This window comes from Balearica regulorum, chromosome 28 (assembly GCF_011004875.1).
Source record: "Balearica regulorum gibbericeps isolate bBalReg1 chromosome 28, bBalReg1.pri, whole genome shotgun sequence".
NCBI lineage: Eukaryota > Metazoa > Chordata > Aves > Gruiformes > Gruidae > Balearica > Balearica regulorum.
This window is the reverse complement of record NC_046211.1, coordinates 384,791-411,959: the sequence shown is the minus strand read 5'-3', so window position 1 is coordinate 411,959 and position 27,169 is coordinate 384,791. Positions and strand designations below refer to the sequence as shown.

At 61.5% G+C, this 27,169-nt stretch overlaps 3 protein-coding genes across 6 annotated transcripts in view; 1 reads left to right on the top strand and 2 right to left on the bottom strand.

The window, feature by feature from the left end:
* Positions 1 to 17,580, top strand: part of SNX27 (sorting nexin 27) — a 29,524-nt gene extending 11,944 nt beyond the window's left edge. The window contains exons 3-13 of one of the 3 annotated variants that reach the window (XM_075737049.1): positions 2,483 to 2,675; positions 3,951 to 4,015; positions 4,805 to 4,909; positions 5,975 to 6,053; positions 8,086 to 8,249; positions 9,025 to 9,114; positions 11,325 to 11,474; positions 11,797 to 11,925; positions 12,130 to 12,189; positions 14,091 to 14,153; positions 17,432 to 17,580. In XM_075737049.1, coding sequence (XP_075593164.1) covers positions 2,483 to 2,675; positions 3,951 to 4,015; positions 4,805 to 4,909; positions 5,975 to 6,053; positions 8,086 to 8,249; positions 9,025 to 9,114; positions 11,325 to 11,474; positions 11,797 to 11,925; positions 12,130 to 12,189; positions 14,091 to 14,153; positions 17,432 to 17,479 — 1,146 coding nt within the window. In that variant the 3' untranslated portion in view covers positions 17,480 to 17,580. Of the gene's footprint in view, positions 1 to 2,482; positions 2,676 to 3,950; positions 4,016 to 4,804; positions 4,910 to 5,974; positions 6,054 to 8,085; positions 8,250 to 9,024; positions 9,115 to 11,324; positions 11,475 to 11,796; positions 11,926 to 12,129; positions 12,190 to 14,090; positions 14,154 to 15,783; positions 16,184 to 17,431 lie in introns of those variants that run through there. The other 2 variants (XM_075737051.1, XM_075737050.1) reach the window with 2 other exon arrangements.
* Positions 17,581 to 20,617: 3,037 nt separating this feature from the next.
* Positions 20,618 to 27,169, bottom strand: part of LOC142598544 (CUGBP Elav-like family member 3) — an 8,857-nt gene continuing 2,305 nt past the window's right edge. Inside the window, exons 2-13 of one of the 2 annotated variants that reach the window (XM_075737387.1) lie at positions 26,929 to 27,011; positions 25,302 to 25,350; positions 24,875 to 25,003; positions 24,495 to 24,574; positions 23,958 to 24,101; positions 23,406 to 23,544; positions 22,669 to 22,818; positions 22,533 to 22,598; positions 21,951 to 22,049; positions 21,441 to 21,584; positions 21,025 to 21,157; positions 20,618 to 20,917 (exon numbers count right to left, since the gene is read on the bottom strand). In XM_075737387.1, coding sequence (XP_075593502.1) covers positions 21,030 to 21,157; positions 21,441 to 21,584; positions 21,951 to 22,049; positions 22,533 to 22,598; positions 22,669 to 22,818; positions 23,406 to 23,544; positions 23,958 to 24,101; positions 24,495 to 24,574; positions 24,875 to 25,003; positions 25,302 to 25,350; positions 26,929 to 27,011 — 1,211 coding nt within the window. In that variant the 3' untranslated portion in view covers positions 20,618 to 20,917; positions 21,025 to 21,029. Of the gene's footprint in view, positions 20,918 to 21,022; positions 21,158 to 21,440; positions 21,585 to 21,950; positions 22,050 to 22,532; positions 22,599 to 22,668; positions 22,819 to 23,405; positions 23,545 to 23,957; positions 24,102 to 24,494; positions 24,575 to 24,874; positions 25,004 to 25,301; positions 25,351 to 26,928; positions 27,012 to 27,169 lie in introns of those variants that run through there. The other variant, XM_075737388.1, reaches the window with a different exon arrangement.
* Positions 26,517 to 27,169, bottom strand: part of LOC142598548 (acyl-coenzyme A thioesterase THEM4-like) — a 24,410-nt gene continuing 23,757 nt past the window's right edge. Inside the window, exon 5 of the mRNA XM_075737399.1 lies at positions 26,517 to 26,529. The gene's annotated coding sequence lies outside the window, so the exon portion shown is untranslated. The remainder of the gene's footprint in view (positions 26,530 to 27,169) is intronic.

Sequence of the window (27,169 nt, the reverse complement as noted above, 5' to 3'; positions counted from 1 at the left end):
TGCAGCTATTTCCCATGTGCTGGGACACTCTTTTTATTAGTATCTCTGCAATAGCTTGATGTCTTGTGAAGATTAAGTAGGAAGTTATTATTTTGTCCCTACAAGCTTTTGTATTTGTGCCTCCTGCTTCACACCGAGTGTTAAGGGCATCCAGGATAGATGTAAAAGCAAAGGGAACAGATGTCTTGGAGCATAGCTCCCCATCTCGAGAACTACTTTTCCCTTCCGTCTCCCTTTTCCCTTTAGGGGGAAGTAGCTGTAAAACAATCTTTTTTCTTTGGGTTCCCTGCCTCTTCTGTCGCATTTACTGGGGAGGCTGGCAGTCATTTTCCTGGACATGGAGGCATCCTCTGAGGCTTACGGTGGATTCTGGCTCATCAGGGATGGCTGGCTGCAGCTGGTAAGGAAATGTCTGGAGAGGGACCCAGAACCGGGTTGGATAAAGCCACTCATCTGCAGAACTGTTTCTTCTTGCAACCTTCGGAGTGTATTTAGCCTCCTCACTCAGCCTGACCTTGCTTAGCTCCAGCTTCCTTGCCTGGCTGTGTCATGTTCGCAGATGCTCAGCTTGCAAACTCTCTCGATCGGCCCGTCCTCCGGCAGCCCGTGTCTCGCTGCCGGCCTCGGGTCTGAGCTGCGGCGAGGATCAGCAGAGCCTGCACTGAACCCCGGCTGGCTCTGAGTTTTGGTCGGCGACTGGTAGAGACAGAAGCACGCACAAGGGCAGTCATTCTCCCCCCTGCAAAAAGCTGCTTATTGTTAGGAGCACAGTCCTACATGTGTCCAGATCATTTTCTTCTGCTCCATGTGCTGACTTCGTTTTTCCGGAGCCAGAGACCTGCATGGCCATTGGTGGGGGTGGATGGTTTAGTTACGCCGCTGCTTTCACTCGTGGCTGGAAGCTCGGCTCGCAAGAAGAGTCGGGCTCCTGTGCAAAACGTGTCACTTCAACAGGTCACCCTGGCGCCGGTCTCCAAAGGGGACAGATGGGATCCTTGAGGATCCGCAACCTCATGGGGAGCGCGTGCTCTCCCCACGGGATGCTGTCAGATAAGGCGTGGGACCCGAGAAGAAGGGACCCAGAGACCAGAGGTTTTTAAAGCAGCGCAGTGCAGGGGGTCGAAGGGAACCTCCTCCGAATCGTTCAGATCCCCAGGCCCCCCGTCCTGGCGCCTTCTCCCCAGGCGATGCTGGAAGGGTTGAAGGCATGCTGCTTTATAAGGAAGAAGCTGTTGGGTTTGTTGGAGCGCTTTCCCCTGGTGCAGGTTGTCAGGCAGGTATCTGGAGCATGGACACGGAGGGCGAGCGAGCTGGGGCTGCTCCGGGCCCTCACCAGGGGAGCAGGTTGGGGTTCTGAGGCTTCCAACGCAGCTGAAGCCATCCTCCATCTGCAGCATGTGCCTCTCGCCAGACTCCACCAGCCCTTCGGCTTCGGGAGGACGGCGGAGGGCGACGCTCCTCTCCTCGAGAGGAAAGGTTGCGGTTGCAAACCTGTCCCTGTTGCAATGTTAAAAAGCGTGAACCTGCTCTCTTCCCCGCTGCATCCCTTTCCTCACGTGAAGCTAATTAAGGTAACGCTGCTGTTTGGGACCTCCTTATCACCAAGGCATGTTAGCAGTGCCTAGATAAGAGCTTGTTTAACTTGCCTGTGAGACTGAGCAGCTTGGCTTTAAAAATGGAGGCGGCTGGTTAATGAACGGGAAGGGAATTCCCTGAAGAGCATCGCAGTGTCCTGCAACCGTAACTCTGCTCCGGTTTCCCCCTATTTGGGAGCAGAGTCCTATTTCCTTAGTGGTGTCCAGGATGAAACTGGAAAAGTGCATGTGTCGTGAAGAAACCGTTAACTCGGAGTGTTCCTGAAAGATTTCGTGCTGCCTCTCCCCTGGGATGTGCCTAGGGCTGTCTCCAAACACAAACCAAGCTCCTGCTCGGTGCGGGACCTCTCCGTGTCTCAGGGGAGGTAGCCGTGACCAGAATCCAAAGCTCTGGGGCTTTGGCTGCAACGTGAATCTCGGTTCTGCAACAAGCTGGAGATACAGCATCGAGCACATCTGGAAGACGACGAGGCTCTTGTTGCCGAAAACCGCTGATGCTGTCGGCACGGTATTGCTGTGGCATCCGTCTGGTGGTGGCTTGGTGCGTCTTGGGGACCCTCCTGTGTGCAGGACGTGGTCCTGGTGAACGCCGCGACAGCTGCATCACAGCTCGGGGCCTTTTGTAAAAGGTTTGGGCGTTTTTCCTCTCCTCTGGAGTAGAAAGGCACCTTGAACTTGTGCCGATCCTGCTGCTGTCAGCTGGAGGTAGTAGTCGGGACATCCCCCAGCTCCAGGGATACACAGTGGTGTATTTAACTATTCCTACCAGTCTCTCATTCTAGCTCAGACCCTCCTAATTGAGTCTTGCGCTACCTGTGGGGCTGGGAGGGCAGAGTTTGGGTTTGGAAATCTTTCCTCCCCGCAGCGAGCCTCTTCTCTACTCGCAGGTCTACAACGTTTACATGGCGGGCCGCCAGCTCTGCTCGAAGCGGTACCGGGAGTTTGCCATCCTGCACCAGAACCTGAAACGGGAATTTGCCAACTTCACTTTTCCACGGCTCCCGGGGAAGTGGCCGTTCTCTCTGTCAGAGCAGCAGCTGGACGCCCGGCGGCGAGGGCTGGAAGAGTACCTGGAGAAAGGTACCGAGCCGGGAGCAGAGCCCAGGCAGCCCTGCGCCGCCTTCCTCACGAGCAGGGAAACAAATCCTGCCACGGGTGGTCCCAGACTTCACGGGGATTTGTTTATCTGGGAGGGAAAGCAGCTCGTTTGTAGCTGGATTGGATTTTACAGCTGAAGTGGGGAGAGGGAGCTCAGACTCGCCACGGCTTAATGGTGCGTGTGTTACCAGCTTGCAGCGCGCTTCCAACAGCAAAATGTATAATTAGTTTTTTAACGCACAAGAAGCTTTTATTTATAGTGTCATGTTGCTCACCAGTAATCTGGGAGATGAGGGGAACTTCGGAGCGGGGAGAAAGTCGTGTTCGAGGCCTTTCTCGTCAGGGAGCTCGGCTCAAGCAGCAGTGACCCGAGCCTGCCCCTGGCTGAACGCTTGGGCCCTTTGCAATCAGAGCTGTAATACCTGTGGCAGGAGATTCCGTTAGGTCGAGCTCAGGTGATGGGAAAGTGGATGCAAAACCTGCTCCCTGTATCCGAGTGCCTGGCTAAAAGACCTGACCCCACATTTTGCAGTGGAGAGGCTGTAGGTGGGATTCGGGGAGCAATCACCCCTCGTTCCTGGGATGCTGTGTTATTTTCTTAGTTGCCTGGAAGCAGCTCAGTTAATTTGTGTGAGCTTAACGGCCTCTTCCCTTACCCAGCACCTGGGAGTGAAGCCTCTTCTTCCCCAAAGGTGGACGTGGGTCAGGTTTTTCCTCAGCTCGACCTTGCCCAGCTCCTTCGTCGTCATCCTCAGTTACCAGCTGGCCAGAGGAAGGGCAGACTGGCTGCATCTTGGAGGCAATACGATACAGTTTGGGTCCAAATTATTTGCTGAACTTGGCCTAAATTCCTGAATAGTTTCAGTCCCTCTGGAATAATGTGGGGTTTGGGGGTTTTTTTGAGGCAAAAGTACAACTTATGAAATTTTTGCCCACTTTTAAGTATAGTCTAAACCTCCTGTGGACTGTGTGCCTGGATTTCACCCGCAGGGAGTATCCCGGGGAGTTACTCAACACCGCTGTTACTTGCTGTTGTAGGGGCTTCAGGCTGGATCAGGCTTCGGGCCAGGACACCTGATACAGCCCGGAAAGCACTCGCTTTGAGAAGGTTTTTCCGGGCAGGAGCTCCCACCCTTGTTTCACGCCGCCCGCAGAACAGACGGTTGTTATTTCTGTGTCGCCTTTGGGCCAGTCCCAGGAGGGGAGGGCTCCCCCTTTCCCCAGGCACCCCACTAACCTGCGTTCTCTGTCCTGCAGTGTGTTCAATACGCGTCATTGGGGAGAGCGACATCATGCAGGAGTTCCTGTCGGAGTCGGACGAGGTAGGCACACAGGCGACAGCGCCAAAGCTCTGCCGTGACCCCCCCGTTACAGAGGCCATAAGTGCCTGGTAGAACTGGATCCGAGAGCAGAGACGTTCCCTGCCAAAGCCTCGGGGGTTGAATAGAAAGCCATGGCAAAAAGTCAAGGTGCAGGTTGCTGTCTGCTGTCGCACAGAGGAATCCTCTTCTCCGTAGCAGTAGCTATGAGCAGCTTTGGTGCCGCTCTCGGAGGCGTGCACAGAGCAGAACCGGCCATGTTGCGTACCCTGGCTCTGGCAAGGGAACACCCAGCAGAGAAAACGCATTTGCTGGCTCTCCTGCTGGTTTCTGTGCTGGTGGCAGCCCAGGTAGCTTTGCATTTGTGAGCTGTTTGTAGCTGTCAGCCTCTGGCCACTGTCTGACTTGCTTCTCCCAAGGTTTGAGCTGCAGGCAGCAGCACTGAGTTGCTATTTGCCCTTCAGCTGCTGCTCTTTTCCCAACCTTTCCATGGTGCGTTAAGTTGCCGTGTCCCAGAGCTTTCTCTCGCTCTTCGCTGGCAAACCCGTGAATGGAAAATCCTGCCCCGCCGTGGTCTGAAGCGGTTTGCTCAGCTTCCTGTCTCGGAGCAGAGCTCACATCTTCCTTCTCTCAGAATTCCTCTGGTGCAGACTGGAATGGGATTTGTGAGGCTTGCAGAGCAGGCGGTTGTTAGAAGTGACCATCTTAATTAGCCAGTGCAAGGCAATAAACAGAGCTTGAGGCTTGGTTCATGTGACGCTGATTTCTGTCCTCTCTCCTTCCCTCCTTCAGAATTACAACGGCGTCTCGGACGTGGAGCTCCGCGTCGCGTTGCCAGATATAACAACAGTGACCGTCAGAGTCAAAAAGAACAGCACTACAGACCAGGTGTACCAGGTGGGCTGCTGCTTTTTTTGCCTTGATGGAAGATTAACGCGATTCGGACATTCACCGAGACCCCATGGGCACCCACTTGCTCCTCTCGAGTGCAGGGGGCATCGGTGACGCCGCTTTGCTGTAGCAGAGAGGACGGGGACGCTAGAGAACTCTAACCTTACACTGTGCCAAAGCAGCGCTTTGGCTGGCAGGCTCAGCTGCAAGGCCAGAGTCATCACTGAATTAATTGTTGCTGATAATATCGTAAAGCTGGCGGATGGCTCTGAGCGCCAGGCAGATTGTGTGTTACGGCTTGCGGAGGCTGCAGTGGGGGGGTTGGATCCAAGAGCTGCCGGCAGCCAATGCGCAAGTCTCGCTGTGGCTGCGTGGCGGGACGGCGAGTGGAATATTAAGGGTAGTGACCCCTTTTGGGGAATCCTCTGGCCATGCTACAGGTTTGCGAGCAGCCGGAGGCCCAGGGCTTTAAGTGGAAAACTAAGTATGCCTGACTTCAGGAGGAAAAGTGGAATTCGATGAATTAGGAGGAGTAAGATGATGCGGGGAAGACCCCTTTTTGAAAGGGGCACTAGAAACATTGCTGCAAGCGAGGGAGCCGGGGGGTTGCGGAAGGGCAGGCTCTGGGGAGCTCCAGCCCTGTGCAGCAGAGTCCCGCGGGTGGGATTCGCCGTGCCTTCGTGTGGTTGAACTTCCCTAGTTTTGGCTGTGGTAGTGGCGTGCAGGACTGGAGCGTTGCTGGAGAAAACCCCCAGGAGAGGTGTACACCCTCTTCTGTTAGGAACTGAAGCTGGAGGCTTCGCAGGAAAAGATGAGCTGATTGTCAGCCACGGCGGCACTTAACTGAGAGCAGTTTACAGGGAGGCGAAAGCAGCAGAGTCTAAGCCCTTCCTTAAGAAAACATCTGGCTTTACTGGAAGAGTAAAATTCAGGTTTTCCACGGTGACTAACCCCTCGGGTTAGGGAACACTTGGGAATAACCTGTATGAAGCCAGCCTTGCCCCGGAGCGGGACGGCCAGCTGCTGGCTCCTGTTTTGCTCACCCCGTTTTCCCGTTCGGTTGCTCTTTAGGCTGTGGCTGCGAAAGTCGGAATGGACAGTATTACCGCCAACTACTTCGCCTTGTTTGAAGTGATCAATCATTCCTTTGGTAAGTCTTTTAATCCCCCCGGTGCTGACGAGCAACCGAGGAGAGAGCTCTGCAGCGCTCGCAGAGCCCAGTGGCACTCTCATTTAGGGCTTATCTCACAAAATCAGGAGCCCCGGGAGGAATCAGGCAGGCGCAGCAGGCTCTGAGAGCGAGGAGCCCTCAAAGTTCAATGGCTTTTTTTTTTTTTTGCTGCCGCTTGACTTTCCCTTTCTTAAGCAGTTCAAGGAGATGAGCTTTTTGTTAAACCCAGAGACGCGTTTTACTTTAGTTCAAAGGGTCCAGCGAGCTTAGAAAAAGCGGGCAGTGTCACTGCAAGGCGGCGGTCTCTGGAGAGGGGGGCACAGCACCGGCCTGGGACCGAACGAAGGTGCCGGGAAGTGGATTGAGGGCACCCACGGTCTGTACACGTAGGTGTGGGCGACATCCAGGTCCTGGGGGCGTGTGCGCTGCGGGCTGCATCTTAGCTTCTCATCTCTCCTCCCGCGGTTAAATCCTGATGGTATTTGAGGCTTGTGGGATTCTGGGCGATTGTTTTGGCACTTAAGTAATTGCCATCCTTCCAGCGTAGCACGTGCTGGGGTCTCCTGGCTGCTCTTCAGATGCCTGGCCACAGCAATCTCTGATTTCGCCCAGCTTCGCCGTGGGTTTGCTGAAGCTGTAGAGAGGCCAAAATGTCATGGTCACACCACAAAATGGGTGTAGCAGTTGGTTTGTGTTTTATTTTTCCCTGTGCTGGGTTTTAAGCCAAGCATGTTTCTCGTTCCCAGCCGGGTACCTTCATTTCTGGACTGCCATCTCTCTGTGCCTCAGACTCCTCCTGCTGTTATGGCAAACTGCGCCTTGTAGGAAGAGGTTTCTGGGGCTGTTCCTCGTGCTCACAAGACTCTGGCTGAACAGCCGGGGCAATTTTTAGCTACTTAAAGCCCTCCTAAAACGACTCATCTCGCAGAACAGGCTAGGTTTGCCTTCCTTTGCTGACCATGGGGCAGCCAGCATCATCAGTCTCCTGTACAACTGCTGGCATCGCAGAACTGCCTCTGCCACCCAGTTTGCGGTCATGTTTTGAGGGTTACCGGGTGCTGGCGTGTCAGAGCGGGGCCCGGCCGCCGTGGGGGAAGGCTAGGGCCGGGGGGTTGACGTGCAGGGAGCCTCGAGTGGGAATTCCTGCTCTTGGGAGGTGGGACGCTGCAGCATGCTGGCACGGACTGCTGCAGGAAGCTTTTACGGTGCCAGACTCTAACTGGAGCTATTAATTCCTCGTTCCTGTGAGTGGTGCGCTTCTCAAACTGTGCTGGGAAGTAAAAACTCCAGTTAACCTTTATGGCTTGTGCTTTCTGAACGCTCGCTGTGAACTGAACGTCCACGTTTATTCCTGTCTGGATAGACTCCATTTAATTTCTCTGGAAACCATAAGCTCCCTCTGCAGTGGGATAGTGACCGTGTCTCTGCCTGACGAAGGAGACGTACTGGCACTCGCCTCTTTTTGTCCGTCATAGCTGGGTAAAACACATTTGAATACAGTAAACATCTCGACAGGGGCTCGCTGACGGCTCAGCTGCTCCAGCTTGGCTGAGCAGTGCAGCAGGTTTTGTCCAGGCTCTGGTAGCAGCCTGCCAGGCCAGGGGGGACCTTCTGTGGTCCCCCCAGGCTGTGGGGACAGTGCACAGGGCCAGGACAGCGTGGTCCTGAGGCTCAGCAGGGCAGACATCCCTTGCGCTGCAGGGATGAAGTCAGGCTGTTGTGCGATGCTCGAGGGCGGCCGAGGGGGGGTCCAGTCTCGCGCAGATTCCTGCCTGTGCGCTGGAGGCGATTGTGAGGGACCGGAGCGGGCTGGCGCTATGGAAGTAGGCATTGAAAAAAGCCAGATTCGGTCTGGGAGGAGAAGAAAGGGCCTTGGAGCAGAGCTGGGTCCTGATCCCGGCTGGCTCAGCTAAGGGGCACCGCCGAGGGACGGCAGCCAGGCTCTAGTCGCAGATGCTGATGATGCTGCATGTGGCACTGCGCTTACCTCCGTCTCCTGTGCTTTTTCCAGTGCGTAAACTGGCACCCAACGAATTCCCCCACAAACTCTACGTGCAGAACTACACCTCGGCAGTGCCGGGAACGTGCCTGACCATCCGGAAATGGCTCTTCACTACAGAGGAGGAGGTTCTTCTCAATGACAATGACCTGGCAGTCACTTACTTCTTCCATCAGGTAGGTGCCCAAGAGCTGTAACCTCTTACTGGCGATAAGGCAACGCAAGTGCCTGGCTCCCAGAGCAAACACCACCGTCCTTTGGCATACTGGTGACAGTGAAATCGAGGGCCAGCCCTGCCTGGGTAGCTCCAAGGAGTTGGGTGAATCGGTGGTGCCGCGGTGAACTTGTGGCCGAGTTGCTATCGGACCAGGAGGGAGGACTCCTGCCGCTCTCGCTGTGGAAGTCACCTTCCCAGAGCGAGCAGAAAGGATCCCAGGAGGCAGCTCCTTGGGTAGGATACGTTGTCTGTGAAGATGTCTGTGACCAGCTGGGGAAGAGCCGTCTCCCTGCTCGCCCTAAGCAAGGGGGGTGTTTCTTCCTGTGATTTCACTTCGTGCCCGTCCTCCAGCATGATTTGAGTCCGAGGAGGGCGGTGTTCCCCACTGCCTGTATAAAGCCAGTCTGGGGTGACCAGCTCAGAGGTAGATAACTGCTCAGGACGATGAATCCTGCTTTGTCTCAGCTACCCAAAATGCTGTCCCAACGCTCTCTGAACTGGGCCCGTACCAGCCTTTGGTACGAATGGAAATAAAACCAGTAGCTGTCAAGTTCTTTGGACTCCTGGACTGGCTCTGTGCTGGCCAGCGGTTTTACAAGCCGCTGTGTGACAGGGGCAGGAGTCAGAGGAATTTGGGTGGCCTCGGGGCCAGCCAGGCAAGGCAAGGCACTGTGCCTCAGTGAAGAGATTCTCTAGTCTGACCTCCTGCGTTTCCTTTCACTTTTTCTGTTGAGGCTGTTGATGATGTCAAGAAAGGCTACATCAAAGCAGAGGAGAAGTCCTACCAGTTACAGAAGCTGTGTGAGCAGAGAAAGATGGTCATGGTGAGTTATCCTACTTGTCCTGTTCGCTTTCCTTCCTGTCTGCTGTGCTGCGTCTGGGAAGGAGGCGCTGGCACAGGCTGCCCAGAGAAGTCGTGGATGCCCCATCCCTGGGAGTGTTCGGGGTCACATTGGACGGGCCTTTGGGCAGCCTGGTCTGGTGAAAGATGTCCCCACGGCAGTTGGACTAGATGATCTTCAGAGGGCCCTTCCAGCCCAAACCGTTCTGTGATCGTACGCACGCAGCCTTGAAAAACACATCTTTCTTGGAAAGCAGTAACCACGGAGAGCTGTGGGGAGGGCAGGGCGTGCAGACACGCAGGAACACTGGGCGCAGGGCTGGGCTGTGCCCGAGGGTCGGCCGCTGCACGAGCCAAAGCCGCCCCTTGTGCCGGGCACGTTTGAACAGCGGCTCGTCCTTGGCAAGATCACTCATTGACTCGGCTCCAAACGAGGCAGCGATAAAACCTCCTGGGTTATTGCCGGCGTTGAAAGGTTGAGGTGCTTAACATGTGGTGTAGCAATCCTTCACCTGCAGCCCTTTGGGGACAGCTCTTTCTTCCTCCTAATCGAGAGGCAAAGGTCTCTTTCTGCCTCAGACTGCCACTGAGATGGTGGTGCTGGGCTAGCCAAGGGAGAGGGGGGTCCTGGCCCACTCCTGATGCGAGTTGCTGCCCCCTCAGTGCCTCAGTTTCTTCTGCATCCGGCAGAGTCTTTCCCAGATTACAAATCCTGTGTCAGAGCTCGCAGGGATTTTCTGCCTCTTATCGCTCTGCCCAGCAAATGCTCGGGGGCTCGGTCTGACGTGGGGGAGCAAAGGGGGTGCCCTGAGCTCATCTGCCAGGCGCAGGCTTGGCTGGAACATCAAACAGCAGAATCTGACTTGTAAATACCTCCCTGGGGGGCCGCTCTACGGAGCGAACACGGGCTGCCCTTTCGACTTCGTCATTGTCTGCGTTCTCGTGGCTGGCGTGGCTGCTCTCGAAGAGCAACGGCCTTGGGAGCCCCTTGGGAGCCCCTTCTCCGCTTGGCTGGTCTTGGTCGGGCCTCTCCTCAAAGCCCCTTTGACTGCAGAAGGGTCACCTCAGCTCCTAAGCCAAGAAGGTTAATTATTCACTAATGATAAGGATCAGTAAATAGACGCTTCCTCCTGTGGGTTGTCTCATGGCTCTTTTGTTTCTGCTCCTCTCGCTGGCTTTCTAGTGACCAAAGAAAGATCGGAATCTTTGGAAAGGTTATATCCCAGCATATACATATATACGTGTGGGTCTATACACGCACAGAGGCATACACCCAGTGCAGCAGGGCCCTGCTCTAGCAGGAGGTCAAGACGACGCCGTCTGGCCCCAGACAGCCCCTGAATTCAAAGTGCTTCATCCTCTGCCTCCCCCACGTTATTAAGGGTCCTGCCTGAAGCGCAGCACCTGAGGATTTGGCCCCATTGGTCTGGACGTGGCTCGTTCCTTGGTTAAAACGTCACTTCAGACTTCGTTGTTCTGCCCTGCGTAGACCTTTCTCGTGCAACGAAGGGTTGTGGGGCTCCGGAGCACTGGCTCCCGTCTCTCCCATGTCCCAAGCTGTGGCTGAGCTCCCAGCGCATTGCCTCACATGCTGCTTTGTCCGGGCTACACTGAGAAAGAAAGAGCGAGCCAAAATACCTCTTGGGACCTTTCCGTGAGTTGTAGCATTTGCATCGAAGGAGCCTGAGAAACCCGCATCCTGTGTCTGCCCGGCAGCTTCTTTTTCTGGTTGCGTCTTCAGCCTCTCACCGTCAGGAGGACGGCTCTGGCGAGAGCGGTGCTTTTGGTCCCGGGGCTGTTTGCTCGGATCCGTCCCCTTCCCGCGGGAACATGGTCGCTCTAATCGGCGGCTCTGGCTGCACCAGCTCTCCTGGAAAAGGGTTTTGGCGCTGGAGGCTGCGAGGAGCTCTGTGTGTCTCTGTACTTGGATGGCTCCATGTTTTGGGGAGGGGAGCTGGGCAGCCGGAGGGGTCTCCTTCCCTTCCCTAGCACAGCCCTGCTGCCTGTGGGTTTTTTGGGTTCCTTTGGGGGGATCCAGCCTCCCTGGGCTGGGGTGAAGCCGGGGATTTCCAAGGGGGCAATTAGCACCAAGGGGGCGTGCGAGAGGCGGAGGTGGGGAGGGGAAGCAGGAGGGTGCAGGAGTCCCCTTCCCTTCCTCCCAGCAAGCTAACGCCTGCGCCTTTCTCTCCGCAGTATTTAAACATGTTACGGACGTGCGAGGGTTACAACGAGATCATCTTCCCCCATTGCTCCTGTGACTCTCGGCGGAAGGGACATGTGATTACAGCCATCAGCATTAAGCACTTTAAACTCCACGCCTGCACAGAGGAGGGCCAGCTGGAGGTGAGGGGCTTCTGCCGCAGGGCCCGGGGCGCTGGGCTCAGCCCCCTCGGCTTTGCTATAGGGAGAGAGCACCAGCCCCGCGTCCCCCAAGCTGTGGGACTGCTGCCGAGAGGTCTCCGAAGGGATTTTGGGAGCGCGGGGATCTCTCTGTGGGTGTTGGCGTGTGTTTCCATCGCTGGGTCCTCAGCTCGTAGCTGTCTCTGCAGCAAGGCTGTGCGAGGCATCTTCATCCCCCCTTTGCTCTTGCCGCCCGACCCGTCCCAAACCTCCCCTTCGGGGAGTCTGCCAGGCTCTGCCCTCACCCGGGTTTCGTCGTCTCCAGAACCAGGTAATAGCGTTCGAATGGGACGAAATGCAGCGGTGGGACACGGACGAAGAGGGAATGGCCTTTTGTTTTGAGTATGCACGAGGAGAGAAGAAACCCCGATGGGTTAAAATCTTCACTCCCTACGTAAGTACCCCCTGCTCTTCGCAGATTTGCTAAGGAAAAACCCAGAGCTTGCTTGTTTTTCTCCTGGAAGCTGGAGGAGCACCCTGTGCTCCAGGTTTTGGGGCGGGAGGTGATGCAGGGGCTGGTGGCCGCCAGGAGGAGCCCGCAGCACGGGGAGCTCTGGGCTGCCGGCTGCTCTGAGGGATGCCTGCTCTCTCTTTGCAGTTCAACTACATGCACGAGTGCTTCGAACGGGTTTTCTGCGAGCTCAAGTGGAGGAAGGAGGTAAGAGCCCGTCACTGCAGGGAAGTGGCTTCGCAGGAGGCTTGTAGCGGCAAGCGTTTCTGCCTGGTCCTCAACTGCAGCTTGTACGAGGGGCAGTCGGAGGCTCAGGGGAGTGATACCGGGTCTCCAGGGAGCGCAGAGGTAGACCAGCTGGCTTTCAAAGGCCTGTGCTCTGTAGGTGGAGGGTGTTTCACGCTGCAGCCGGAGCAAGGAGCTCCCGGCACTGGGAAAGCCTCACGCCAGCGTGACCACCCAGGGTAACCAGTTCCCAGGCTGAGCGGCTGCGGCCGGTTGCTCTCCCGTGTCTGCTGTCGGATGCAGATGGCAAAACGTCCGTCCTCCGGAGAGATTATGCAGGTTGCTGAATTATTCAGAAAGGGTTGTGAGAGCCTCTGGCGAAAAGCTGCTGAGATGTACAGAGAGGGTTTGGGGTTTTTTTTTCTTTGTGTTTTTGGGGTTTTTTTATTCCCAGCCTGAGGTGCCTGCTCAGGCTTCTGTGGAGGCTGCGGTTAGACCTGGCTCTGAGCCCTGGGTGGGGAGATGCACGCGAGCCAGCCTGCCCTGCCTTCTTCATCCCCACCGCGCTTCCCCGGTCCTCTCCTCCCCCTTGAGGGAGATGTTTTATCACCTCGCGTCCATCTGCTGCTGCTCCTCCTTGGGGTTGCCCCACATCTGTCGTCCCGGGGGAATGCTCCCGTCAGCCTCGTGTGCGGGGAGGAGGCGGAGAGCAGCTAGAAGAGCTGCGTGCGGTCGGCTTCCTCGGCCAGCCCCGGGGTGCTCTGGCCCGGGTTCGCCCTGTGTGCAGCTACTGAATCAGCATCCCGCGTCTCTGCTGTCCCGGAGATGTGGCTCTCCCTTGTGGGGTCAGAGATCAACAACTGTTGGAGGTTGGATCCTCTCTTGTTGCTCTTGATCTGATCCGTGCTGTTGGCACCAGCCCTCCGGTTGCCACTGACGGCTTGTCTCTGCCAGCCGATGGATTCGGGAACCTAAAACGGGGCTTGAATGCGGCAAGTCTGAAATAGCGATCCAGGAAAATCCGCCCTGCAGCTGCCTGGTTGTCGAGGCTCCTAAATGGGAACGATGCCACCTTCTTTCTTTACCTGGAAGTTTCCTACCTGCCGGGCCCGGGGCAGGGGTGCCGGTGCTCACCCTCGGCGTGGCTGGGATCCAGGGCTGGCACCGTGCTGGGCGTGGGAGGCGTCGGAGACGTGCGGAGAGTGCCGGGTCTGAGCCGCGGCAGCCACGCTCCCTGGAGGATGTAACAGCGGGATGGAGGAGGATAAACCTGGAAGAGTTTTCCAGGGAATAAGAAAATGGGATCTGTGGCTTGCCTTAGCTTGAGGGGTGGAAGCTGAATCTCCCACGAGTGACCAGACCTGCAGGGAGGGGTGAGGAGACCTCCTGGTGCTGGGCTGCACTCCGGAGCCCCCAGAGCCCCAGATCGGCCCTTTTATCCGGTGGATAATTGCAGGAGCAGCGCTCAGGAGCCCCCCAGAGCTCCCTCCACTTCGTACCGGCCCTGAGCCTTGTAGGAGGGAGGCCGAGAATTTCGGTATCACGCGGTTACACAGTTCGGCTTCAGAAAGCACCGAGCGCTCCCCGGGCACCGTGCGCAGAGCCGAGGAGTTGGCTCTGGGGTTTGTGTCCCAGCTGGGGGGACATCTCGTCCCTCCTAGGAACAAAGTCTTTGTGGCGCTCGGTTCGTGAAGCAGAAGCTGCCCAAGCGGGTTGCCTGGCTTATTCCCTGAATCCCAGCTCCTCTGGCTCCCCGCGTCCGTGGAGCACCCCAGATCCCATCCAGCCGCTCCATCACCAGCTGTTCAGTCTCCTCCCGTCTGCCCTCCCCCCCCAGCTCTGCTTTTTTATTTATACCCTTTTTATTTTTTTCCCTTGTAAAGGTGGAGGAGGAAGCAACAGACAAGGATAACGAGAACTACAGTAAAGACAATATGTGCAGCAAGGTAATTGGGCTGAAAACAAACAGCATCTGTGCTCTCTGAGCCAGTCTGGCTGCTCTGCTGCGGATCTAGTGTCTCCTGCTTCGCTCCAGTTCCTGTTAGCGTAGGACAGTGTCCTTTGAGAGCGGCTTCTCCTTGGAGGGAACCCGCAAAGTAACAAACCCCACTGCTGCTTCTCCTGGGACAGAGGTGCCTTTGTGCTAAAGGCCTGGTCCCTGACGGTAGGAACGCTCGGTCCCGACTTGCCCGTCTCCTGGACTCTGCCGGTCTTTGGATGACCCGGAATATGACGCTGCTGAGATTCGAGCCACAGCTCCCTTCGCCTCCCCGAGGAGAGGGAAGGGACACGGTTGTACAGGGACGAACGCTTTGGCTCTGCGCTCCTTTTAAAGGACCAAAGACTCCATCCTGGAAGCCACAGTCTAGTGGCGTGCGGTTTTTCTCTTCTGTTTTTCTGCAGTGGTGGAGCAAAGACCTTTAGGGATTGACAAATGCCGTTGGCAGCACTGCTTTAACAGCCGGGAGCAAAACCTCTCGTGTTGTAGCACCTCTTAAATGCACCTCTCTCCTGCTGCTGCTCTCTGCCCGGCCGTTCTCGCATTCAGCCCGGGCGGGATTTAAACCTAAACACTTTAAATTGCTTCAAGATGTACCAGGAATCATCCGTGAGTCTTGCCTGCCTGTCTCTAGGATATCCCCTCACAAGCTTTTATCCCAGCACCTTTGCCGTAGCGTAGGCACGGACGAGGCTTGCAGAGAGTCTACAGCCGCCTCTGTGCAAGCTTGAAGGCTCGTAGCATCCTCCGCGGGGATGCAGACGTGCCGTTCTGCCACCCTGGACCCGGTGCTTTGCCGTACTCCCGCTGCAGATTTTACTTCTTTGCTCAGGCATCGGAAATAGCTGCAGGTTATTTAACTCGGGAGAGAGAAAGCGCGGTTGTGTGTAGTGAGGCCGAAAGTTGTTAACCCCAGCGGTACCGGTAGGTGCATCTCTCGGGTAGGAATTGTGTTGTGTTGGCTAGAAAGCGTTGGACATCAAAGAGGGCAAGAGCCCCCGTCTGACTTGAACAGAAAGCTGTAGCAGACGGTGTGGGATGTGTCACCCGTTCAGGAAAGAGCCGTGAAACGCGGGGGTGTGGGAGCCTCCCGCCCTGTGTAATACTTCCTCTGCCAAACAGATCCTGCGCGATAACGCTCCCCGCGATCGCGCTGGGGTAAACCCTCGAGTCCCAAATGCCGAGCGCCTGCTGCATCGGGCGTGTTTGAGGAAGAACAGGCAAAGGTTTTGTGTGCAGAGTCACGCGTGCCTGCCCGTATCGCCCCTTCAAACGTAGCGATGGGCGTTTGATGTCTGCTCGGCAAAGCCCGGAGACACCCGCAGGGATTCGCTCGCGGGTGAGCGGGGCAGCTCCGCAGAAGCAGCCGCAGCCGTGCTCGGGCTCTGCTCCCCGTCCCTCGCTCGGGGCCGGGCCCCGGGGAGGGACCGCAGGATTGTCTGGCTCTGGAAATAAAACGGCCTGGTTCGGCAGCGGGCTGGAGCTGCGGGGGGAGCTGGGGGCAGCGGGAGAGCGGTGCGTGGAGCTGCTGCGTCCCAGGGACTGCTCGGAACTTGTCCCTCGCGTATCCCCAGCAGCCAGCCGACCCCTTTCCCTCCAGGGGCGAGGAGGTGGCGGTGAGGGCGGCAGACCTCCCCGCGAGGATTTCTTGCGATCGAACCGGGCTCTGGGCTTTGCGCTGCGGCCTGCAAACGCAGCAAAAGCTGCAAGGAGCCGCCTCAGCCTCCGCTTCTCCCCTCCCCGGGCCCCGCGGAGCCTTGGGCAGCGACGGCAGCCGAGGGGCCGCGGCTCCTGTGCCGGCCCAGGAACCGGCTGTGGGTTGTGCCGGGCTCGGTTCTGCTTCCCGCTCGAGGGCTCGTCACGGAGCGGCTCGCTGAGCATCGCCTCTTCCCCACGGCCTGACGTCTCTTCCTGGGGGCCGCGATCCTGGAGCTGGAAACCAGGGCAGTCGCTTTTCCTTCCCTCGTGAAGCGGCTGTTCCTCAGTGCCGAACATCCCGCTGCTTCCCTGCCAGGGGAACAGATTTTTTCCTCCCGTTGGATTTCTCCCCGTCGGCATGATTTCACTTGGTGTAACGGGGCACGGTGCAGCCCCCCGACTCTGCCTGTTCCTCCGACCCCAGCCCAGCGTTGGGGCGGGGAGGGCTGACTCCAGATCCGGAGTGTTTCTGACCAAGCGCTCAGTAATTTCCCTGCTCAGGGTAAAAAAAAAAAAAAAAACATGGATGGGATTTGCCAGATGCTTTTCAGATCTATTTAGTGCTCTGTAAAGTGCTGCCTTGCCTCCCGAGCCGCGCATGCTGGTGGATAGCGCTGGGTGTGCTCAGGAGGCGCGGGGTCTGAGGCTCACCGAAAAACGAGAGCCCGGCTCCGTCAGCCCCCCCCGCTGCCCGCGGAGGGGACGTGGTGGCCCCCGTCCTGTCCCTTCTCGCGACGGGGCCGAGGCGCGCACGGCTCTGTGGAGGAGGATGCGGCTGGCTCGCGGCGGGTGCCGGGCTCCCTTCGGGGATGTCGGAGCGGCTCGGGCCTCGTGCCCCGTCACCGGTGACCGACGTGGGGAAACGGCTCCGTCCTCCTTTCGCCGGGTCGGGAGCTTGTGGAGCCAGGAGAGAGCCGGGCCTGCTGGGGGGACGTGGCCGATTCCCAGGGCTGCTCCTGCCATCTCGAGCTTCCACCCTCGGGCTGGGCCCTTCCCTGCGGCCACCATTTGCCTTCTCAGCTGGCTGTGGTGGCCCGAGGAGCCGTTCGTGCCGCAGAGGAGCCGGGATACGCTGGAGCCAGGGCTTCCAGCAACCGCCGCGGCTCTCCAGAGCAGCCCTGGGGGCCGGCTGGATCCTGCCCCCCTCCCGCCGTCCCGGTTATCGGCCGGGAGCTCACGGCGAGCCGGGATGCAGCAGTGGGGGGGTTAGAGCCCGGGGTGGGACGTGAGGTGTGTCACTTTGGGGGAAATCCAGGAGGTTTAGGCTGCGGTTTGGCTCTTGCCAAACAGGGTCGTTACCCGTGGGAAGGGGGCGGCCAGGGGCTGGGGGGGCTGCAGGCGCTTCGCTGGGACGACGTTTGTCCTGGGCAGGAGAGCGCAGTCGGGGGGCCGTGCTGGGACCAGCAGCGGTCCCGGGCCCTTGGGCTGGGGGACAGGGTCCCCCCCAGGTCCCCCCGCGTCACGGGGCTGTGGTTCAGCTGCGGCCGAGCGGCACGGCACCGGTAACGTCTCTCTCTTCTCTTTCAGAATATCTTTCAGATGGTCAGGTCACAGCAGAGGGACGCGGCCACTTAGCCCCTCGTCGCGGAAGAACGTAACCCCCCCTCCTCCCCCAATTAACACTTAAAATTCTGTTATTGTATTAAAGCCCTTAAACTAAATATTATTAATAATAATACCATTTGTGAACTTCATGTTTATGGAACTCAGAAAAGCGTTGGGGGGCAGAGGAAGGGCCGGGGGGTGTCCCCCCTCTTCCTCCCGCTGGGGCCTGCTCCAGAAGATGGACCCTGCTTTTATTTTTTACGACTGGAACTGGAACCATCGTCCGTTTGCACTGTTGAGACGTATGTATGTATGTATGTAAAAAAAAAACCCCAAAAAACCCAAACCGCAAACCAACCCGCTGCCCCTACAGAGCTATACATACAGATACCCTGCACCTGTAGACATATATATATATTTCTTTTAAAATTTCACGGCAGTGGCAGCAATTTTTTTAAGCTTGTGTTTTGACACGCACCTCTCCTCCCAACCCATCATGCATTTTTTTAAAAACTAACTTTAGAGGAGAAGAAAAAAAAGAAAAAAAAAAAAAGCTGGGGGGAAAGAAACCCCAAAAAAAGAGAAGTGCCGTTACAGGGAAACACCTCTCCTGGCACAAGGACCGCGGCGCCTTTACAAGCTCTTGACTTTCTTCTTTTTCCTTTGGTTTGGTTCTGGGTATTTTCACGTGGATTTTGAGTGACTGTGGGGGGTGTCCGGTGAGGGGAGCCCAGCACTGCGGCCAGGATGGGATTTTGGGGTTGCGGGGGCCGGCGGCTCCGAGTCCCAGAGACCTGCTGGCGGGTCGGGGGGCCGAGGAGGAGAAATGGGGGAAAAAAGCAGCTTTTCCTGCTTTGGGGCCGGTGCCTGTGGGGCTCCCCCAGGGTCTGGGTGGGTTTTGTGATATTTGGGAGACGTGAATCGTGCCGCTCCCCCGGGGAGGAACCCAGCACCGCGGCGCAGCCCGGGCCAGCGTCTCGCCACGCTCACGGCCCTCGGCGGGTGCCGGAGGGAGGCAATGCCAAGCGGGAGAGGCCGTGCGGGTGCTCGGGGCCGTGTCCCCCTTTCTGCCCCCGTTCGGGGGGGTTCTGCCCCTCGCCACACTGGGGCACGGCCGGGATGCGCTCGGAGGGTCCCGGCGGGAGCCTTTAGCCAGCGTGACCCCGGCTCTGCTCCCCGGGGAAATTAAGGAAAAAAAATCGATTTGAATCCCCGGCATGCCCACCCCGCGGGGTTTGGGGGCGAATTCCCGGTGGGTGCGAGGGATCCCCCCACTCCCGCGGCTCTCGGGCGGCTTCTGCAGCCGGGGCTGCCGGGAGGGAGCAAAGGCGAGGGCCGGGAGCGGGTAATTAATTAGCCCAGCGCCGGAGTAATTGGATTTGCGCGCGGCCGTGCCTCTCACCCTCCCCGGGCCGTTGTCCTCAGGAGCCCTGTGCTGCCGGGGGGGGGGTGGGAGCGGTGTGGGGACCCCCCGTCCTTGCCAGGCCCCGGCAAAGCCCCCGCACCCGGGTCCATCAGTGGCACGAAGGGCGCAGGTCTCAGCAGGAATCCTGCCCGGCGCCCTGTTCGAGTTGGGGCTGGTGACGTGTGTGTGTGTGTGTCCCATTTCACTGCCATCCACGACCTCTTTAATTTATGGGAGAGAACTCTAATTGTCTTTTCACTGCAGTATCTTGGTTTTTTTCGTGAGTCAGAAATGTGAAGAAAACGACAAAAAAAAGAAAAAAAAAAACACCACAAGAAGAAGGAAAAAAAAAAAAAATCCCAACCCAGCCCCCCCCCCCGCCCCCCATTTCCCTCCCCAGCTGCTCCCCGTGTTTCATTCCTCGGTCTCTAACCATGCCGGTTGGTTGGGAAAGTCACTTAGTGTAATTAATTGTAACATATTCTTTTAAATAAATTGATTTATTGACGAAACTACTGGGAACTGTGGCTGTGCTCCTTCCCCGGCGGTGCTGGGCCTGATCCTGCCCAACTCCCTCCTGGCCCCCCCCCCGGTTCCACTGAGCAGGGGGCAATGCTTTAGAGGCTTTTTAAGCTTAAATTATTTTTTTTTTTAATTTATTTTATTTAGACAGAAAAAAAAAAAAGGAGGGGGGGAAGAGAGAAAAAATTAAATTATCCAAAGTAACTGCAATAAATAGCAAATAAGTTAAGCAGCGGTGATTCAACCGCAGACGTCGACCCCCACCCCCCCCCCCCACCCCGCGCTAACGACCCCGCGCCCCCCACCCCGTCCCACCCCCCTAAATCAACTCAGCAGGTACCAAACCCCCCAAAAGGGGGGGCAGAAAGAGAGAGAGAGAGAGAGAGACCCGGCCCCGCACCCCCCAACCACCCTATTTACAGCGGGGAGCGGCGGGTGTAAACGTGGGGCTGGGGGTGCCGGGGGCACCGGCCCCGGGGGGTGGGGGGCTGCGGGGCTGGACGGCACCGGCTACGGCACCCTTTTGGCTGGGGGATGCCCGGCGCACCCCGGTTTGGCCGCTGTGGGTCCAGGCAGAGCCGGCGGCACCGTGTCGGCCCGGCACATCCCCATGTCCGTCCGGCTGCTGGCAGCACGTCCCTGTGGCTCCCGGTGTGCCAGCGCCGGCCGTGCCCGTCTCCCAGATTTGGCTGGTTTGCGCCTGGCACATCCCGGCTTCGGCCACTCCGTGTCCATCCGGCACCCGGCGTGTCGTCGGCTTGGCCACGCCGGCCACGTGCAGCACCGGGTGCGTCGCCGAGTCGGAGCATCCCGGTGTCAGAGTGTCCCAGTGTCGGAGCGTCCCGGTGTCGGAGCGTCCCAATTTTGGCTGCTCCGTGTCCGTACAGCGTCTGGCGTGCCCCGGCCGTGGCTGTGCCGTGGGGGTGCAGCCCGCCCCCCGCCCCGGTGCCTGGGGGGGGGGGGAACTGAGGCAGGTTGGGTGCGGGGGGCGGGGGGGGAAGCAGGGTGGCAGTGTGTGTTGGGGAGGGGGTCCCGCTGTGCCCTGGCACAGCCACCCAGGGGACCTGGGGGTGGGGGGGTGGCGGTGCTGGGGCTGGTACCCCCAACCACGAATGTGTGCCCCCCCGCCCCCCAGCTTGGAGCTGGTTTTGGTCCTGTTTGGTGAGAAAAAAGCTCCAAGCAGGGTCCCCGGGGGGGGGGGCAGGGGGGCAGGGCCCTGTGGGGAGTGGGGAGGAGGGGTTGGGGGGGGGAGGGTGGGGGGGGGGGTGAACCCCCCCCCAGGGCAGATTGGACCCGGGTGCTGGAGGGGTGCTGGCACCCATGGCCCACCCCGCCCGGCCTGGACTGGGATGGACGAGAGGGTCCGGCTCGGTCCTGGGAGGGGGGAGGGGGGTGTCCATCCTTCCTGAGCACGTGGGGGGTCTGTGTCCCATCTCCCCCCCCCGCCCCAGCAGGACCGAGCCCCCTCTGGGCACCACTGGGGCGGGGGCTGCTCTGCAATGGGGGGGGCACCCAAGGGTGCTGCTCCACAGCCTCTGGACCTGGATGGGGGGAGATGGGGTGGGGTGTATTTAGCAGAGCTGGGGGGGCACTGAGGGGTGCCTGGGGGGGGGGGGGAATCCCGGGAGGGGTTCCGGGGGGGGCTCACCGGGCTCAGTACGGCCGGTTGGCGTCTTTGGGCCTCTTGAGCTGCACCTTGAGGCGCTTCATGCCGATCTGGAAGCCGTTCATGGCCTGGATGGCCGCCTGGGCGCTGGCCGGGTTGTCAAAGCTCACGAAGCCTGTGGGGACGGGGGGACGGTGGGGACGGGGGGAACGGGGGGGACATCGGGGGACGGGGGGGGGGGGCACGGGGACAGGGAGGGGGTGGCCACAACCCTCCCTGCTTCTGCCCCATGGCCCTGGGGGGGGCTCTGCCATGGGGCGAGGTGGCCCCACAGCACCTGGTGTGGTGTCCCCGTGCCCTGGCCGTGGTGGCCCTGGTTATGGTGAACCCAGCCACGGTGTCCCCTGTGCCGCGGTGTCCCCATCCCGGTGTCCCCATCCCGGCGGCGGTGGCCCTACCGAAGCACTTGCTCTGGTTGGTGGCGCGGTCCACAAAGACCTTGGCGGAGATGACGTTGCCGAAGGGCAGGAACATCTGGAGGATCTCGGTGTCGGCGAACTCCTGGGGCAGGTGGTAGATGAAGATGTTACAGCCCTCGGGGCCTGCGGAGGGAGCGGCGTCACAGCGGGCGGGGGGCACCGGCCCCGCACCCCCAAACCCGGCCCCATGCGCCCACCGGCACCCTGACACCCTCTCACCCCACCCCCCAGCACCCTGACCCCCTGCCCTGCACCCACATCCCCATGGGTGCCCTGAGTCCCAACACCCCCCCTCTCCCCGGTGGGACACCCCCAAACCCCGGGGGGGCACAACACCCCAACAACCCCCATGGCGTTTCTCCAGTCCCCCCGATGCCCTGGCACACGCCGGTGCCCTGAGCCCAGCACCCCGGGGAGGGTCCCTGGGGGGGGTCCCGGGGAAGTTGGGGGGGGGGTGAGGGGGGGTGTGTGTACTCGGGGTTCACTCACCTTCACGCTGCTGCTGCTGCGGGGGGGGCGGGGGGGCGAGCAGGGGCCCCGGGGGGGCGAAGGCCGGGCTCACCAGCCCGTAGGCTGCCGGGTAGGCGGCTGTGGGGTGAGACGGGGTCAGCCTCGCACCGGGGGGGGGCACAGGCACCCAGCCCTTCCCACTGCCCCCCAAAGCCATGCAGTGCCCCCCAGGCTCTTCATAATGGCCCCCAGTAACTTCAAATGGCCCCCAGTGCCTCCCAGCAGGTCATGGTGCCCCCCCAGTGCCCCTCCAGGACCCACCCCAGCCTTCCACTGTCACCCCAGTGCCCCCCTGAGCCCCGAGTACCCCCCCGATGCCGTGCAATGGTGCCCTGCGGTTACCCCAGTGCCCCCCAGTGCTACCCAATGCCCCTCCAGTGTCCCCCAGTCTCTCCCAGATGCCCCCAATGCCCTCCCCAGTACCCACCAGTGCCATTTGATGCCTCTCCAGTGCCCCCCTAGTGCCATGCTGTGCCCCCCCAGTGCCATCCAGTGCCCCCCAGTGCCATGCTGTGCCCCCCCAGTGCCCTGCAGTGCCCCCTGCCCCCCCGTTGCCCAGACCTGTGTAGTGCTGCATGCCGGCGTAGGCTTGCTGCAGGGGGTCCCCGGGGGCAGCGGGGCTCTGGGCTGGGGGCAGAGGGGGCCGTTAGGGGGGGGCGGGGGGCAGCGGGGGCACGGGGGGGGGGGCGGCGGGCACCTGGGAAGGGGGGGACCCCGCCGGCATAGACGGCCTCGGGGGCGGGGGGTCCCGCGGGCTGCGCCGGCACCGGGCTGTAGCCGTTGACACTCAACGGGGCCGCGATGGCGGGCACCGGCGTGGCGGCCATGGCTGGCGGCGTGCTGGTTCCTGGGGGGACACCCGTGCCCCCCCCCACGGTGGCACCTCCTCACCCTCCGTCCCCACGTGCCCCGGTGTCCGCCCCCCCCGCCCCCGCCGGCCCCATCCAGAGGGTCCCTCAGCCCGGTGTCCCCAGCTCTGGGGCCACCTCCACGTCCTCACCCACACAGCCCTGTCCCCCCCCCCAGCTGTCCCCATCCCCCCATATCCCCATCCCCCGTATCCCCATCCCCCCCATATCCCTGTCCCCCCCGTATCCCCGTCCCCCCCATATCCCCGTCCCCACTGCCGTCCCACATCCCCCACTGCCTCCCTGCATCCCCGTCCCTTGTCCCCCCCCGTGTCCCCCCATCTCTGTGCCCATTGCCCCCACCCTCATGTCCCCGTCCCCAATGCCACGCTCACGTCCCCGGGTGCCCCATCGCCCAGCGCCACCCCCACCGTGTCCCCCATCCCTGGACATCCCCCATGTCCCCCCCCCCATGGCTGCGCCCCCCCCATTCCATGTCCCACCCCTGGTGTCCCCCTCCCCGGTTGTCCTCCACTCCCAAGTGCCCCCAGGTCCCACGTCCCCGGTGTCCCCGTCCCCCCCGTACCTGAGGAGGGGGGCAGGGGGGTGGCGATGAGCCCGTTGGGGTTGACCGTGCCCATGTGCTGCATCTGGACGGCCATGGTGGCCATGGGGCTGAGGTAGGCCGAGTGGGCGGCCACCAGGGCCGCCTGCTGCTGCATCAGCTGTGGGGACAGCGCCTGGCACCGGGCACCGGGCACCACCGGCCCCTCCCGGAGCCGTGACCCCCACCCCACCGCATGGCCGGGCAGCTGCCACCCCACCACCACCCCCCTCCTGGGCCATGGAGAGCCGTCACCCCCCCCGTGCCCATCACCCCCCCGTGCCCGTCACCCCCCCCGTGCCCGTCACCCCCCCCCATGCCCATCACCCCAACACCCGCGCCCTCCCCCCCATCCCCCCTGTCCCCGTGCAAGACCATGGAGATCCGTCACCTCCCCGTGTCCGTCACCCCAACGTCCCATCCCGGACCACGGGGTCCATCATCTCCCCACGCCCACCACCGGACACCCCCAGCCCCCAGGTCTGATGCTGGACCACGGGGTCCCCCCCGCCCCGGGGCGCCGTGCCCACCCACCGCCTGCGTGTAGGCGCTGTAGGCCCCGAACTGGAGGGCGATGGGGCTGAACATGCCCAGCTGGCTGGCGACCTGCTGCATCCGCCGCAGGCCCCGCTCCTTCTCCGTGTCCGCAAACTTCACCACCAGGCTGGAGGAGGCACCCTGCCCGGGGACACGGCGCCGCGCGTCACCCCCCGGCCACCCGCGCTGGGCTGCTGGGACCCCCCCAGGGTGCCACGGGGTGGGGATGGTGACGGGGAGGATGGGGATGGTGGTGGGGACGATGGCGGGGACGATGATGGGGGGATGATGGGGGGACGATGGCGGGGATGATGGGGATGGTGGTGGGGACGATGGCGGGGACGATGATGGGGATGATGATGGGGATGGTGGTGGTGACGACGATGGGGACGATGATGGGGACGATGATGATAGGGATGATGATGGGGATGATGGGGACAAAGACGGGGATGATGATGGGGACAGTGGTGGGGATGATGACAAGGATGACGGGGATGATGGTGGGGGCGGTGTGCCCGGCGGTGCCCGTCTCACCGGCAGGGTGCGGCTCCCGTGGAGGGCGGCGATGGCGGCCTGGGCCTCCGCGTGGCTCTGGAACTTGACGAAGGCGCAGCCTGCCGATGGGGTGGGGGGTCAGCGTGGGGACGGGGGGCACCCGCCTCCCCCCAAGGGCAACCCCCCATGGGGACCAGGGCCCCTGACCGGGGCACCTGGGGATGGGGACACGGGCTGCTGTGCGGGGTGCCCTGAGCACCCCCCTGGACTCCCCCCCCATCACACCCCCCATGGTCCCCTTGAACCCTCTCCAGCCCCCCCCCCCCACCCCCCACTCCCCCCAGTTCACACCCCCGCCCTCCCCGCCCCCCGGAGCCCCCGGAGCCCCCCCCTCCCCTGGCCCTGGGGTGCCCCCCCACCTTTGCTGGTGCCATCGGGCCCCCGCAGCACCGTGCACTCGTCGATGGTGCCGAAGGGCTCGAACATCTTGCGCACGTCCTCGTCCGCCTGCTGCTTGCTCAGCATCCCCACGAAGAGCTTGCGGTCCTCTGCGGGGACAGGGGGGTGGCACAGGGACAGCGGGGTGGGGACCCCCCCGCCCCCCCCGGGGACACCGTGATGGGCTGGGACCCCAGGGATGGGGACACACACACCCCCCCCCACTCCGCGAATGGGGACAGGGTGGGGGGCAGAGAGGGGGACACCCCGCCCTGGGGACAGGGGTGGGGGCAGCACGTCCCACTGGCACCCAGGGGGGGGTCGGGGGGGGCCCGGGGCCAGTTTGGGGGACAGGAGGGGGGTGGGGGCAGGGCCGCGGCGGGGTGCGGGGTGTTGGGGTGCCGGTACCTCCTCGGCTCTCACTGTCCGCCGGCTTCACCTGGATGGGCCGGTTCATCTGGGGGGGACAGAGGGGGGCGATGGGGGGACAGCCCCCCCCTCACCGCGGGGACCCCGCGTCCGGCCGGGCCCCCCCACAGGGTGCACAGAGCCACCACCCCCACTCCAGCACCCCAAAGATGCTCCCGTCGCCATGGCAACCCCAGCCCTGCATCCCGTTACCCGGCAACGGGTGCCGCGGTGACCGCCATTGGGGGGGGCCTGAGGGGCCCCAATGATGCGCTAATGAGCACCCACCCCCCCCCCTCCGCTAATTAGGGGGGGACGAACCCACCCCCGCCCCCCCCCAGCCCCGTAACCCCCAGAGACCGGAGGGGGGGAGGGCGCAGATGCCCGGTAACCATGGCAACGGCAGAATATGCTCCATGGCAACCGCCTACTCATCCCCAATTTACCCATCCCCGTTGCCCGGCAACGCCGCTGACATCATCAGCGCTCGCTATAAACAATGACGGGGATGGGGGGGGCGAGGGGGGATGGAGATTGGGGGGGGGCCGGGGAAGGGGGGGACCCCCAGGCCTGCCGTGACGGGCCGGGGGGGCGGGGGTGGGCCTGGGGGGGCTGCGGGGGGGCCGGGGGGCGGTTTCAGCCCCAGCTGACCCCAGGCGGCCCCTTTCCCCCGCCGAAAGCGAAGGTGGCCCCAACCCCCCCGCCCCCAGATGGTGCTGGAAATGCCCCCCCGGGGGGCACTAATCCCCCCTAATCCCCCGCGGGGCCGGGATCAGCCCCGGCCGGGGCGGGGGGGCACGGGGGGGGGGGGGTGGCACCGGGCACCCAACACCCCAAATTGCCCCGGGACACACACCCCACCCCCCCAGCATCACCCCCCGTCCCGAGGCTGGGGGGGTTGGGGGGGTTGGGGGGGTCCTGCCCCCGGCCCAGTGTGGAGGGGGCAGCTGTCAGGGCGGTGCCGCCCCTAATCCACCCCCCCCCTCAGCAAATCCCCCCCCCGGATTTACGGCCCCCAAATCCCGGGATTATCCCGGCGAAGCCAAATCTCCCCCGGGGCTGGCGGCACACGCGCAGCCCGGCCGGGGGGGGCCACCCCCCCCCTTCCCCTGCGGCTGGGGACCCCCAAACTGCCCCCCCCCCATCCCTGGGACCCCCCCCAACCCATCCCCACGAGGCCTCGGCCACCTGGCTCCCCCAGCACCCATTGGGGGGGGGACACACACACCTGGGTGCTGGGACCCCCCTGGCACCCCAGCTGCAACTGGGGGGGGGACACGACACACCCAGACGCCTGGGTCCCCCCAACCCCCCCCCGGCTTTGTTAGCTCAGCTGCCCGGTGCCCGCCACTCGCCTGGCAACGCTTCGTTAGCGCCAGGCCTTCGTTAGCGCCAGGCCTTCGTTAGCGCCAGGCCTTCGTTAGCGCCAGGCCGTCTCCAGGCGACGTGGTGCCCGCCCGCTATTTATAACCCCCCCCCTCGGCAGATGTTCAGGGGGTGTCGTGTGTGTGTGTCCCCAAAAGGTGGGGGCCCAGATGCCCAGGTCCTGCTGGGGGGGGGGTCCCAATGCGGGGGGGTGTCACTGGGGGGGTGTCCTGGGGGGGGGTCACCGGGGGTCCCCACTCACCCCCGGGAGGGTTTTCTGCTCGTGCAGGGCGCTCTGCGCCTTCAGGGCTGACTCGCGGGCGCAGTAGGTCAGGAAGGCGCATCCTGGGGGAGAGACGGGACGGGGGGTCATTGGGGGGGGCAGGACCCCCACGGCCCCCGTACCCACATCCTCATGGAGCACCCAGACCCCCTACAGCACCCAGACCCCCCCCTACAGCACCCAGACCCCCCGTTTCGGAGCGGTGCCCCCCCAGGGACCC